This window comes from Monodelphis domestica, chromosome 1 (genome assembly GCF_027887165.1).
Source record: "Monodelphis domestica isolate mMonDom1 chromosome 1, mMonDom1.pri, whole genome shotgun sequence".
Lineage (NCBI taxonomy): Eukaryota > Metazoa > Chordata > Mammalia > Didelphimorphia > Didelphidae > Monodelphis > Monodelphis domestica.
In genome coordinates this window covers 144574213-144589830 of record NC_077227.1, presented here as the reverse complement: position 1 = coordinate 144589830, position 15618 = coordinate 144574213, and the positions used below count along the sequence as shown (strand labels likewise).

General features: G+C 37.6%; 1 protein-coding gene across 1 annotated transcript in view; it reads left to right on the top strand.

Moving 5' to 3' along the window:
• PCSK6 (proprotein convertase subtilisin/kexin type 6) overlaps positions 1-15618 on the top strand; it is a 258521-nt gene that overhangs the window by 220764 nt on the left and 22139 nt on the right. The window contains exons 17-19 of the mRNA XM_001373227.5: positions 2390-2586; positions 4027-4114; positions 15164-15267. Of these exons, the coding sequence (XP_001373264.1) occupies positions 2390-2586; positions 4027-4114; positions 15164-15267 (389 nt within the window). The remainder of the gene's footprint in view (positions 1-2389; positions 2587-4026; positions 4115-15163; positions 15268-15618) is intronic.

The window sequence follows — 15618 nt, the reverse complement described above, 5'->3', positions numbered from 1 at the left end:
TCTTCCTAATCCTCAGTGTCTTCATTTATAAAATATGGGGTTGGCCCAGATGACCTCTGAAGTCCCTTCCAGCTCATGATTTAAGATCCTCTGACCATGCACCCAAATAATCATTTCTACATTTCCACATGAGCAAGTGCCTGATAACTTGCTGGGCTTTTCACAGGGTCAGGTTCAGCAACATCTCTCCAAAATGCCCCAGGAGAAATAATGCCACACCCTAAAAGCTTGTCATTTTGTTTTCCTTAAGTAGTTGGAGAACTTAATTGCTTTTGGAAAATACCTGGGCAGAAGGTGACAAATGTTGAGTAAGAATAAGCATTAATATTCTTTTGGCCTGATTTAATCCACTGCCCATGGAAGAAAATTTAACCTGGGATTAACTGCTTTGGGAATATATTCAAGTGGCATGTAAAAACCAGAAAATGATCAGAAGTCAATTCTGACATATCCAAAATCTAAAAATTATTACAGAATAATAGATTAAGAGCTATGATCAAAGGCATTTGAAACCCATAAAACTCCAGTTTGGCAAGAACCAGATTAAAATGTAATTGTGAAATGTCCAACAAAATTAATTGAAATACGATATAACATAAATAATATTAATTCGAAGTTTTCTAAGCCAATATGCAGCCTGCAGGATTTCATTTCTTTTTTTTTTTTTACACCAATGATGTAGACATAGGCTCTTAGATATAAATATCCTCAGAGGTCTTCTAGTCCAATTCATTCATGTTACAGATAAGGAGAATGATATTGAAGGAAGTTAAGGACTTGCCTAAAGGAGCCCACAGGTAATAAAGGGCTAAATCAGAATCAAGCCCAGGGCATCTGTCTCAAAACCCAGTATTCTACACTCCAGCATCCTGTCTGTAAACTGGAAAGTATTTATTTGAGAGATTGATTTTTGAAAATTAATTAGTTTGCTCCAATAATACCCAGTTAATTCCCTTCCTTCCTCCCCTCTCCCACTAAAGAAAGCATCATTTGATAATAAGATATATGTATATATAAAACTGTATCTTACTTATTTCTATTTATCAGTTCTTCTCTGGAGATGGACATATACAAGTCATTTTTCAAGCAGCCTTTCTGTTCCTGCACATAATGTTCTCTTCATTCTGCTTGTTTCACTTTTCATAATTTCAAGTAGGTCTTACCATGTTTTTCCAAAATTAACTTGTTCGTCATTTCTTACAGCACAGTAGTATTCCTTCACAATCATATGCCACAACTTCTTTAGCCATTCCTCAACTGATGGACATCCCCTCAATTTCCAGTTCTTTGCCACCACAAAGAGAGCTGCTATAAATATTTTAGAAAATATCAGATCTTTTCCTTTTCCCCTGTCCACCTTATGAAATAAGCCAAATAGTGGTATTACTAGCTCAAAAGGTATGCACAATTTCATAACTCTTTGAGCATATTTGAGGCCTATATTCTTAAATTTCCTGAATTTTGGTTTCAGAAATTAAGTTTATAATTAAAAAGTTGAATTTTTACTCGACTTACTAGTAACAAGACAGCTACTACATAATAGTTCACCTGTGTCCTCAACCCAGAGAGCTATGGGTAGAATTCTTTTCCCTAGCAGTTGGAAAGATTGGTAAATGTCACCTATGGACCCACAAACAGGTGCATTTTATTTTTCTCTAGAATATACATTACACTTTTTCTACTTCTCAAGGGTTCTATTAGTCTCTACCTATTTCAGTTTCTTTCCTTCTCTTTTCTGTTTACCATTTTCTGTCTGTTCTATCCTGCTCTTTCCTCTCCTGGCTCCTTATCAAGTGCAGCCTACATTTATTTACCCTGCGTACTGCCCATCCAAGTTTTTTCACTACTGACCATCTGTTCATTGACCTACACAATGGGTCTTGCTCAGGTCATCTGTTTACTTCATATGGGCAGCTCTCTATAGTTGGTAGACAAGACAGTCGGAGCTCTAATAATAGGTGTGTCTTCTCCAGGCAAAATACCCCTGAAATAAAACTCCAGAGTTTCTTTCCATTTAGGGAATGGGAAATGGAAAATATCTTCCTCTTGTAAGACCTGTCTTGATTGACCTGTACAAGAAACAACCTCTAGTTAATTAAGAAAAAGTCCCCAAGAACTTCTACTAAAAAACCTTTCAATTGTCTTTTGCTGAGATAACCACAGTTTTGTGTTGCAAAATTCATTCTTGGGGGTCTTATTTCTAAAGGATTATATGTGTCACTGATTGATGCTTTTGAATTTTAAAAAAAAACACATAATTTCCTTTCCTTAAAATGGAATTTTATGATTCTGTATATATCCCAATGTGTATATGACTAAAATATGGAATGCCTTTGTTATGCTATATTCAGTGCTGTTTGGGTGCTTATTGAGTCTTCCTCTTTCACAGGAAATGTGTGAATGTTTGCCCATTGGGATACTTCGGTGATTCTATATCAAAGAGATGTCGAAGGTGTAGTAGGGGATGTGAGACCTGTATGGGAAGGAGTCAAAATCAGTGCCTGTCCTGTAGACGTGGCTTTTACTACCATCAGGAATTGAACACCTGTGTGACTCTGTGTCCAGCTGGCTTTTATGCTGATGAAAGTAAGTGGGATCATCTTTAAGTGTAAGGAACACTTGCTTGACCACAAAGATTTTAAAATGCTGAAGTGGTCTTTATATGGGTATATGATTAGAGGTTTTGATTTTAAAAGATCTCTCTATTACAAAAATGAACATAGAAATAAGTATTGAGCAATAATACATGTATAACCCAGTGCAATTGCTTGTCAGCTCTGGGAGGTGGGAGGGAAAAGGGGAGAGAGAGAAAATGAATCATGTAACTATGGAAAAATATTCTTAATTAATTTTTAAGTACTGAAACTGACTCTCAGTTATTCAGGGGCTGATCACCCTCCATCTTTGGGTCTTCCAAGTGCCTTACTAACTTATCACTGTTCATTTGTTGTCAGAAAGAAGGGAAAGGTTGTCCAATAAGCCAAATATTACTTGCTAAAAATTGGTATAAAGATGTGTCTAGGGAAAGAGGTTCGAACTATAACTAAGATGAGGTTTTTGTGTAATTCATGGACTTAATATGTATCAGGCCAGTGGCTGCTGGTGAAAGACAATTTAGTAGCTTTGAATAAATAAATGAAAAAAATCAGTTATTTAGGTTCTTCTTGTGTACCAGGTACTGTGCTATATGCACTGGGAATACTAATAGGTTACTTAGAAAGGAAACAATCAAGTCTTACAGTTTGAAAATGTGAATTTATTCTAACTAGAACAGGAAGGGAAGGGAATAATCATTTATGTAGTACCTACTATATGCCAGACACTGTTAAACATTTTATAAATAGTATCTCATTTGATCATCACGACAACTTTGAGAAGTAGATACTGTTTTTACCCCCATTTTACAGTTGGGAAAACTAAGGCAAACAAAGGTAAAGCAATTTTTCCAGAGTCACTTAGCTAATAAGTTTCTGAAGCTGGAGTTGAATTCATGTCTTCCTGACATTAGGCCCAGCTCTTTATCCATTATGTCACCTATCTACCTAAAGGACTCTGCAATAGGTTCCCTGACTTCACATCTATTTGCCTATTTTACATGGACTCAGATTATTAAGTTATTATTATCAAAGGATCTTAAGTTTAGAGCTAGAAGGAATCTCAGAATATAGTCCCCTCTTTTTACAGGTAAGAAAACAGAAATACAAAGAGGTAAAATAGTACAATGATTTGCCCAGGATCACACAGCTAGAAAGTGTCTGAGGTGAGATTTGGACCCATATTTTCTGACTTTTAAGTCCACTGAAGTATCTTCTCCAATACCCTGCCTTTTAATTTTTTTAATATATTGCTTGTTTCTAGAAGCTGCTACATTAGCTTTGAAACTTTGGAGGATTTTTTATAGACACTGTTGTTTGTGTAGATTTTAAGATTTTATTTACATTCTTTTCTTCCATTTCTTTTCTTCTCCATCTACTCTTCTGTCCCCAAATCCCTTTGCCCCCTTTTCTGTTGTCTTCTTTTATACAGGTCAGAAATATTGCTTTAAATGTCATCCAAACTGTAAAAAGTGTATTGATGAACCAGAAAAATGTACCCTATGCAAAGAAGGATTCAGGTAAAATATTGGCTTTGAGATGCAGAAACTGGATTCAAAAAAAACTTGGGATTTCAGTGGTTTTCACTATTTTTGGTTTCTATAATTTAATTTCTCATGTTTATTCATTAGTTCCTAAAGTTATGGTTCCAGCAACCCCAAACTATTTCAATGTAAGAATTCTTGGTCCAAGGGGGCAGCTGGGTAGCTCAGTGGATTGAGAACCATACCTAGAGACAGGAGGTCCTAGGTTCAAATATGGCCTCAGCCACTTCCTAGCTGTGTGACCCTGGGCAAGTCGCTTGACCCCCATTGCCTAGCCCTTACCACTCTTCTGCCTTGGAGCCAATACACAGTATTGACTCCAAGACGGAAGGTAAGGGTTTAAAAAAAAAAAAAGAATTCTTGGTCCATTTAAATTCATGCTTTCATTATGCAATTATGGTGGGGATTTTTAAGAGTGGAAGCTAAATGAAATTAGTTAAAACAATGGTATTTTTTATGAATTTGGGGAATCAGTAAAATAAATTTCCTTATCAGAGCATAATATACTTTTGTGGGAAATAGTGAGGAGGAACAAGCTCCTATTCTTTTGAGTGATTTAATTTCCTCCCACCATCACTACTCACTTCTGAGCAAACCACTTTAGAGCATCAAATCCTCCTTTTCCTTTCCCCATCCCTTCCTTCTCTCCTGTCTGGTTTCTCTTCCTTCTCACTTACATTTTTCTTCCCTCATTTTCCTCACCAATCCCAAAGGGGCCAGTGGGTAAGCAATAGAAACTTTCCTTAAAACTACACTAAAAAACATGAGTGGTTGTGTTTTTTTTTACTTGAAATAACCTTCCAAAAATTTGTTTAGCTAACTAATGTGACAAGTATTCATTATTTGCTGGTTCCTTAAAAACAAACAAAACAAACAAAAAAAAAAAACCTCAAGGCATTATATTAAGAGTATTTTTGAAAAAGTGAACATTGATTTGTGTTGCAGATATTCCAATTATAAAAATGTTATAGTTTTGGAAGCGGTGTTGTCTTTATTAAAAGGAGTTGGCAGTCACCTAGGTAGTGGGATTGGAGGAGCAATGATAAATGTGTTTCCCCACACTCAATATCTCCATATTAAGTGCCTGAAATTTTGCTATCAGTAATTCGTTCCTTCTTCAAATGGTCCTCTATTTATAGTAGAGTTCTACTTCCAAGAAATAATAGGTTCAATCACTAACACTTTGGATGTGAATTAGATTGCCATATTATCTTATTTTCTTCTAGTGGAACAAATTGGGTTGGTGGGCAGGGATACCTAGCAGCCTTGGATGTCTTTTTTGTTTGTTTTGTTTTGTTTAAAATCCTTACCTTCTCTCTTTGAATCAAGACTATGTATTGGTTCCAAGGCAGAAGAGTAGCAAAGGCTAGGCAATGGGAGTTAAGTGATTTGCCCAGGGTCACACATCTAGGAAGTTTCTGAGGTCACATTTGAACCCAGGATCTCCCAGTTCTAGGTCTGGCTCTCAATCTACTGAACTACTTAGCCACTTTGTCCCATCTTGGATGTCTTAAGAGGAAAATGGGGAGAGAAAAGTGAAAGGAGATAAGAAATGAGGCAAAAAGAAATGAGTGCCAAAGATAAATTTCATCTGCTTCATAATTTGACTAAGATCTGATCCTACTAGGAAAAGTCCATGGAATTTAGAGCAATATTTTAGTTCTGTAGCCAACTGAGGGTTTCAGTGTTTTGCCTAAGGTCACACTAATAGAGCCAGTATTCAGGTCTAGGTCCTCTGGCTCCAAATTTGGTGCCATTTCTACTGTACCAGACAAGTTTCACAGTAAGTGTTCTTAAGGGTTTTTTTTACACATATGGTGGACCCCTTGGGGAGTCTGCTGAATATTATGGACTCTTTTTCAGAATAATGGCTTTAAATCCATTTTTAAAATATATATAAGATTGCAAGGAAATCAAAGGTTGTTAAAAATAAAGATGTAATATTTTTTCTCATCCAAGGTTACAGACCCCCCTTCTCTATCCACAGACCCCTTGGGGGTCTACAGACTTTTGCTTTCTAGATTGTCCATCTAACTATGGCACAGTCAGATAATAAGGATGAACAGAGAAGAAAGAGAATATAAAACAGGAAGGGGGAAGAGGACATGATAGGAAAAGTAAAAAAGGCAAATTCAGTTGTCAGTTGGCTGATTCAGCTAGTAAAAGCAAATAATCCCAGGATTTGATTGTACTCTGTATCTGCCCTAAAACCCTGGCCAAGAAGGTCTCCAGAGAGCAACAGTGTCTTAAGGTCCCCCATTCTCTAAAGCCCATTTCCTAAATTGGTCACTGAAGAAGGCAAGGTGGCTTCTGAAATATATCAATCGATCCTGCCTATTTCCTAACATTGCACTGTTAGGAGAAATGCTGAAATGACTGGAAACATCCTGGTGACCTTGTATCCTGTTCTGAAGGCGTATTTGAGAAGGGTTAAGTTAGATGTTCAATTCCTTGCAATTTGTAGTAGGAAGAAAGTGGCCTCTCTAACAATAGCTACTTTCCAAAAAATAGAAGCAGCAGTGGTGGAGATGACAGGCTTTTCAGAAAGAAAAGCAAAAATTGAAAACGTTGTCAGCCATAATCCACAGAAAGCTGTCTTTTATTGTACAATATCCTTTTTAAGCTATGACTTCAAATCATCCCTGTCATGTTAAAGCAGTTAGAGACGCAGCAGTAGCTGCTTCCCCTAGACTGTCTAGCTCTTCAGGAGACTAAATTGTAAGAAATGTTACATGTGGGAACCTTAGTTATTAAAGGCATGATTTAACTGCCAGTCACAATGACCCCATGCTATGACAAGGAAAAGACCTCTGTGTTCTTGCTTTAAATACTTGCTGTCACTGGCACACAAACATGTTGTGGCAGAGGAGCTTTTTAATCTGAAGAAGTCACAAAAACTCCTTGATGTTAAATACAAGAATGTATAGAATGACACATTCCAGAGTGACATCTTGACATGTTGAGCTACAACATTTAGCAGTTTCACCATAATCCTGACCACTAAAACAGCAGGGGAAAGATCTATGTCAATACTGTAAATCACATACCAGGGTAATAAAGATACCAACAAAATTGTGTGAAAATTAGAACTGTGTCAAAGAACTTACCTAATTGAGTCTAGCGAGTCATAACTCAGTCACAGTATCATGATTCCTATGGTGTTACTCCTTGGGAGAGAGAGACATTTGGGGGCACAATATTTTTAAAGAAATTTAATTTAAATCTTTGTCTTTTGACAAATACGACTAAAAGTAGCTGGACTTCTCAAGTTGTCTTTCACTGGGCATTTAACAAATATGTACCTCCAGAGAGCAGGGAAGGTGGTGTGCTGGGGCTGGGGTGGGAGATGTTTACCAAATGTCAATATGATGAGTCCTGCCCTCCTAGAACTTTTTGTGTACTAGGGAGAAAGATACATACAAAGACATATACTATTGGAGGCAGAAGTGCAGTCAGATCTGTAATTTCATCTGCATAGGGATCTGCTATTATAGAAAATCCCTGAACCAAAGCATATCATCAATTTCTAGACTTAGAAGGTAGAGCATTGGAAAGGAGCTTGCCCATAGTCACACAGCTAGAATGTAGTCCTTGAATGCAGAATCTCCCTGACTCCAGGGCTAGCCTTCAATTTACTATACCATACTGCCTCTCTCTACACAATATTACACCAAAAATATATCAGAAGTATCAGATGAAATAGCATGTGAAATCCAACCATCCAACAGATTAAGTTGTTACCAGATGGGGAAATCAGTTGAGGATCCTCAACGGAAGTAGCATTTGAGTTGGGTATCAAAGGAATTCAGCAAGGAAGAGAGTTGAGGTGGAGAGAACATCTGAGGCATTGGGAACAAAGGCACAGATAGGAAAGCATAGGTTGTTTTTACAGGGCAGAGTAGTCTAATTTGGCATGGAATGAAGCAATATGTAGTTGAAAATGTGGGGTGACACTAGATGGTAAAGCAAAGGCATTTTATAACCAGATTTATGCATAAGAAAAATTACTTAAGCAGTAATAATAAAGGACAGATTAGAGAGAGCAGTGTTAGGCTGTAATGAGAGCTTCTAAGAGGGTGGTGGCAGTGGGAAAAGAAAATAGGAAACATTCAAAAGATGTTCCAAAGGCTTATTAAGTGAAAGGATTTGAAATAAAGGGAAGAGGTAAAAGTTAAAGATATGCCTTGGGTTTTGAACCTGGAAGATTGGTTGGAAGATACTGGAACTCACTGATGAAAACAGTAAAAGAGACACAAGTTAGAACTGGGGATAGATAAGCTTGATTTTGGACATGTTGAGTTTGAGGTATGGGAGGAAAAGAGGATACACAGAGATGCCCCATAGATAGTTGGGGAAATATTGTCTGGAGATTTAAGATAGAGGTCAGGACTAGAAAAAGAAAATGAAGAAAGAAGAAGGACCTCAAAACAAAGTACCTACTTAAAGGAGTTAAGAGGATCATAAGAGACAGGTAAAAAAAAAATAGAAGAATTAGAGAGAGAGTGAAAACACCTCAGAATGTGGCAACTCTAAAGGAGGGGAGGGATGAGAAAGTTTCTAGGAAAGAATAGTCAGCAACAGCAGCAGAATGTGAACTAAATAAAAGGCCATTGGATTCAAGTATTAGGAAATCGTTAGTGACTTTTGCACAAGCAGTTTCAATTGTCTGATTGCTAGGTTTTGAGGACAGAGTGGGTGCTAAAAGTACAGACACATTAGGATATAGACCTTTTACAGAAACCTCCGAAAAGAAAAAGGAATGAATGAATATTTATTAAATGCTTACTCTATGCCTAAGGAGGCAGCTAGGTGGATAAGAGTGCATAAGAGTACTGGGCTGGGAATCAGGAAGTCTTGTGTTCAAATATGGCCTTGGACACTTACTGATTGTGTGACTTTGGGGAAGTCACTTAACTTCTGCTTGCCTTAACCCACTGGAGAAGGAAATGGCAAACCACTCTATTCCCAAGAACATTCCATCAACAATATGACCCACAGGGTCATGAAAATTAAACACGAGTGAACAACTGACCAGCAATAACTCTGCCCAAAGGCTAGAGATAGAACTACAAAAACAAAGGCAGTCCCTGTGTTCAAGATATTTACAGAGGAAGAGAGATGGGACTAAAAGATGGCCCAAAAGACTCAAAGATTTTTTTTCTTTTTGTCCCAGGGACACAGAGCTGTATGTCTTTGTGTGTACATTTTAGGAAGATGAGAATGAGCTAGTGAAGGATGCAAGATATATTTGTGGGGAAGAGGAGAAGGGAGAAGTCAGGCAACAATTGTTAAAGCAAGGCCTAGGAAGATGAGGTAGAAGGAAATAAAACTAATGGTAGGGGTAAAGACCTTAGAGAAAAATATGAATGAACACCCCCTTTTCTTAGTGACCAATAGGAAAGAGCAGAGCGTGAGAAATGAAACCATTGTTTTGATTATTCAGTTGGCTGGCACAATGGATAGAAAGGCTGTCTAATCTAACAACTTTTTATCTTGCAGTTTTGGTAGTTTATTATAAAGGAGCTAAAAGACATATATCCATGGCCTATATCCATACCAGGTACTATCTGAACACAAATGGAGGCAATTTGTAATTCTACTACGGTCTTGAGAAATATGTACTTATAGAACTACATTAAGGAAGTCTAAGTCAACCAGTGTTGGTGGATGATAGAGTTCATGAAGGAAAGTAAAATAGAAGACTGGGAAGGTACACAGTATCCAGGTTATGAAGGGCTTTAAATGCTATCATTTTTATTTTATCCTCTACATAATGGGGAACCAGTAAGCTTAATGAGTAGATGGATGACTTGGTCTTTAGAAGTCTAAATGGAGCATGGACTGAAGTGGAGATGAACTTGAAGCAGGGGGACTAGTTAAAAGAGTATTGCAATAGCTCTGGTGAAAAGTGGTAAGGAGTGAGGAGATATATATTGGGGATCTTGTGAAGAGAAAAAAATTATTAGCTTTGGCAATGGATTAGATATGGAGTATGAGGGAGGATGACATTAAGATTGTGAGTCTGGGGAACTAGGAGGAAGGTGGTACCCTCGATATTCTTATCAGATTTCAGAGGAAGGAGACATTATTTCTAGCTGGAAAGATCAATAAAAGCTTCAGGAATTGGATAATACCTGCTCCCTTAGCTGAGAAGAATGAGAATTTTCATATATATCCAGTACAATCTATGTGTTAGGAACAGAGTGAGCAGTTGTAAAGTCTAGAAATGTTGGAAGAATGATTAAAAAAAAATACAAGCTAGAGCTTGGTAGGAAATGAGGCTGGTAAGGTAGATAGCCTGAGGTTGAAGGGATGGGAGTGAAAATAGTTTAAATATAGTCCATAGGAATCCCATTCCTCCTGATGGGAGTAAGCAAACTTCATTTACATTAAAGTACAGTCACAACCTGGAGAAGTAACTTATTAAAGATTTCAGAAATCAACACAAAAAAATGAGAACATCACAACGTTATCAAATCATAGAATCTCAGCATCATGAGGGACCTCAAGGGCCACAGTTCCATTTCCCTAAAAAAGCACCCCCTCTACATGATAACCTCACAAATTGATCATCTAGTCTGGAAGGTTTCTGTTTTCTGTTTTTTGTCTGAATTAAGGCAAGCTAAACTGACCACTTTGTCTCAAACAAGCAATGGAGGAGAGGAAGGGAAGTTGTTACTAACCTAAAGTGATCTCCAATGTGAAACAAACTAGGAGACTTGAACTCCATTTTTTTTTTTTCAAAAATAGTTTGTACTTTCAGTAGTCAGAGACAGTCTCTAGGCTGGAGGAGCCCTCATAGGACAGCTGCATCTGAATAGATATACTTTCAACAACATTCCTAATAAATGGTTGGCCATCTAGCTTCTGCTTGAGAACATTCAGTGACAGTGAACTTACTACCTGATATATAGTAGCACATTCTACTTTTAGATGGCTATATGGTACAGTGGATAGGGTGCCAGGCCTGGAGTCAAGAAGACTCATTTTCCCCCCCGAGTTCAAATCTAACCTCAGACAATTGTTAGCACTGTGATTCTGGGCAAGTCATTGAACTGGTTGCCTCAGATTCCTCTTCTGGAAAATGAGCTAGAGAAGGAAATGACAAAGATGCTGATTACTCCAGGAACTTCACCAAGAAAACTCTAAATGGAAGCACAAAGCACTGGACACAACTGAAAAATGAATGAATAACAACAAAATTTTAGGAAGTTGTCCCTTATCAGATGGAAATAAACCTCTCTACAAATTCCTCCCATTGTTCCCAGTTCTTAATTCTTATGGCTGAGCCAGAATAAATCTAATCTGTCACAATAGTAATTATCAGTATTTTGGAGGAAAAGGAAGGAGTGGGTTTTAAACCAGGATACAGGGCCAACTACCTTTGGAAGCACCAAAATCCAAATGACTGTCATGAAATAAGATGCCAAGTGCAGGAATGGAGACTTTGACAGGAATTCAGTGCAAAATTAGGAAGTAATCTATAGGGAATGTCAAAAAACTGATGATTTGTCTGATTCAACTAGTTTCCTAAAATTTTTTCTGTTTATGGTAATGGTATGCATTCCTTTGCACGATTGCTCTAACCTAAATTGCTATTCAATTTTCCCTTTTATCTAATCTCCTTAAAAAAAAAAAAACCAAGGTATATTCTTCCATAGCCATGTTCTGGGCATGAGTCCAATCCACCAAGTCTTAGTGATACCAATAAGAGCAAAATTAACTTTGTTGCATTTGGATATCTTATCTTGCTATTACCACATTTTCTGCATTTTTGTGTATATATCTGAGGTCATGAGTTTTAGAACTGCTCTTCCTGAATATGACCTCCTTTGAAATCAGGACTTTCCACAGCCATTTTCCCCGTATGTTCTACCTGTTTACTCTCAGGAGCATCTATTTTGGCAGAAATGTTTTCACGACACCCGTTTTGAGACTGAAGCCTTAATGATCATAATCATGTCTCCAGGAAAATGTATTTTTACCAGCCCTTGTTAGATTCACTTCTAGCCAAGATCTCATCTTTCCCATGAAGTTTTCAAACATCTTTTTGGCCTGTGACAAGAGTTTGAGAGTGAAAATGTATCCTTTTCAATTGAATCCCCTACCTTCGATCACAAGTGATGATTAAAAAATAGAAGAAAAGTGATACTTAGGCCCCCCAGGTGTTCAGTTTCTCAACCAGTGTTTCATAGTAACTAGAAATGCTTTCCTGTTATTCTGACACTATTATTTGTTCCCACATGATTCAAAAGTGGTCAGTGGTCATGAAGTTTGAAGAGTGTCTGGACTCATGCCTGAATATGTGTTTCAGGAAGACAGAATATTTCCCTGTTCTTCATGTCAGTTTGACAGATGGCAACTTGAAGCAGGAACTCATCCACCACCATTGTGGAATAAGGGAAAGAGTTGATTGGATTGAATATCAGGAGACCAGAGTCTGAATTCTGGCCCCACTCTCATGGCCCTAGGCAAATCATCTCACCCTGTGGTTCTCAGTTGCCTCATCTATAAGATGGAGAGGTTGGAGTAGATGACCTCTCAGGTCCCTTCCAGTGACTATATTTGATCATTTGAGTATCAATTGAAACTGCCTCTGTAGCTTTGGGGATTCTCGTTATTATTCTTTGAGGCTTAAGACCTTGCCAAGAAGAATCTCAGAAAGTCCAGATCAGTCCTTCACAGGAAGGAGAAGAAAAGGAAACAAGCATTTCTTAAGCATTTGCTGTGTTCTAGGCACTGTGCTAAGTGCTTTTCAAATATTATCTCATTTTATCCTCAAAAGATAGGTGCTGTTATTATCTCTTTTTTAAAATTGAGTGAACTTAGGCAGACAAAAATTAAGTGACTTGCCAACGGTCACACAGTTAGTAAATGTAAGAGTTAAGATTTGAATTCGGATCTTCCAGAGATCCGAACTGTACCACCTAGCAATCATGGCAGCTCTTCTTTGAGAACGTTTCAAAATTATTTCCTAGCACCAGGCACTAGATCTGGAGTCAGGAAGGTCTGAGTTCATAGTAGCTGTGTGACCTTAGGCAAGTCACAACCTCTGCCTCAGTTTCTTCAGCTACAAAGTGGGGCCAATAACATTTACCTCTCAGGGTTGTTGTGAGAACCAAATAAGAAAATTAGCAGAGTGGCTGACACATAGTAGATACTTTATAAATGATTACTTCCTTCCACCAGAAGTTAAAAAATCCTTTTCTCCCTTTTCTGTATGATATTCTTCTACCTTTCAAATTCCTGAGGCAGGTTAGGATTTCCTCTCTGCCTTTTTAATTTGTTTTTCCTCTTTATTTCTACTTTGAAATATATTCCTTTCTTTCAAGGAAATCTTCCTTTTTCCTAAGAAGTTAAAAAATAAAGAGTCCCACTTTCTCTACAAGTAGAAATACCAACCTGCATTTTTTTAATACACATATAGCTATTACTTGGCACTAGCAGATACATAAATATACTGTACTCTTTTCAGGTTACTAGGAAATTTCTCTTGCCTCCCATAATAGCTTGAACTAAAATCCTCATTTTTCTTTCTCTTGTGGCTAGCTCTAATTAATTCTCATGACTGACTTCCCCTGGTAAATTTATTGACTCTTTTTTTTTTTAAACCCTTACCTTCTGTCTTGGAGCCAATACTGTGTATTGTATCTGTAATACTGCGTATTGGCTCCAAGGCAGAAGAGTGGTATGGGCTAGGCAATGGGGGTTAAGTGACTTGCCCAGGGTCACACAGTTGGGAAGTGTCTGAGGCCGGATTTGAACCTAGGACCTCCCATCTCTAGGTCTGGCTCTCAATCCACTGAGCTACCAAGCTGCCCCCAATTTATTGACTTTTAAGACCTGTTCTGAACCTGATATGAGGTCTCTTCCTAAAATGAACCTGATGTTCTAATGGCGCTAGGATTTCCTTGTCATCTTATGAGTCCTATAGATAAGTCTTTTCTGACCTGGATGAAGGTCCTGAGGTTATTTTAGGCCATATTTATCTTTCCTACTTCCCATGTCTAATTTGGACATGACTAAAAAGTGTCCTCTGTGTATGAATTGGTATTTAGGTGGCCATAGCCTTCTTGAAGGCAGTTAACATGGTATAGTTATTTCATTGTTTCAATCCCTTAACACCACCACCTCAATTCTATAAATGTCAAAGTGGAATTCATGATGAATAATAAGGAAATGGGTTTTGAGTGATAATATATGTATAGCCCAGTGAAATTTCTTGTCAACTTCAGGAAGGAGGAAGGAAGAGGGGATAGGGACAACATGAATCATGTAACCATAGAAAATTTTTAAAATAAAATTTAAAATAAAATGGAATTCATGGCTCAGAACCAAGGGATGATTGCTTTAGTTGAACTATTAGAATTTTTGAGTTCTTAGTCTTTGAGATTATGGTTGAAGTCTAGAAAAATTGATTAGAAGAGATTATAAGAAACCAATAGAAGATACAGTTGCTGGAACTTAACTCTAAAAACCTTTACCACCCTCAGTGTTTCAGTAGAGATTGTGTCAGTTCAGCCTTGGGAAAGCTTAGAAAGTGATAGCTCTGTGGTAGAAGAGAAGCAGTTCTAGTGTTTACCAGAACCAGGGTGCTTTGTCCATAGCATTTATTAAAGAATTCCAATTCAGAGCTAGAAGGGCACTTAGAAGTCCTCTGCTCCAACCACTTCTTTTTACAGGTTAAGAAACTAAGGCCTGGAAACTTAAGTAAATTGCCTGAGTTTATCTAGGCAATATTGCAGAATTGGGAGCTGAACCAAGATCCTATGAGTCCAAATCCATCACTATTTCTACTGACCCACAAGCTTTTGGTTAAAACAGGCACTGGACAGAAGGACTTGGCCACTGACCCAGTTTATGATAGCATCTCATCTTTCATCGTCTCTAAATTGTTAAGTGAGAAAAATAGAGGTTTGCAAAGAACTTTAATTTCCTCTCAGTGAAAGATGTTTGAGGGCAAAACATAATTGTGTTAGACTTTTGGTACAAATGTTAAATTCTGTCCTTTGTTCCCTTCAACAGTCTAGCAGGAGGTAGCTGCATTCTAGACTGTGCACCAGGCACATATTTCAATTCCGAGTTGATCAAATGTGAGAAGTGCCATTCTACCTGTCAAACATGTGTAGGTAAGTTAATTATCTGCAAGCAGGCTTTTATTTCATTGCAATCAACAGTAATAAACTGAATTAGCAGCAGGTAAATAGGCTTACTATTCTGAAATCTAAAAAAAGGATAGTGGTTCATGAACTTCAGCATTTATTGTAGCTTTAAGACACAAAGGAACACTCTGAGCTACCCTGCCTAGCCTTCCAAGTGTTATAAACCAAACCAAGCAGTGTCTGTTTTCCATCTGTGAAATGAATGCTAACTGCTAACGGGTCCATCTTCCCTACTTGATGCTGAATGCAGTTAATAACTAAATAGCTTTGATTTCAAAATGTCTATTTTAAAGATTGAGAGAGCTTAAAGGCACTTGG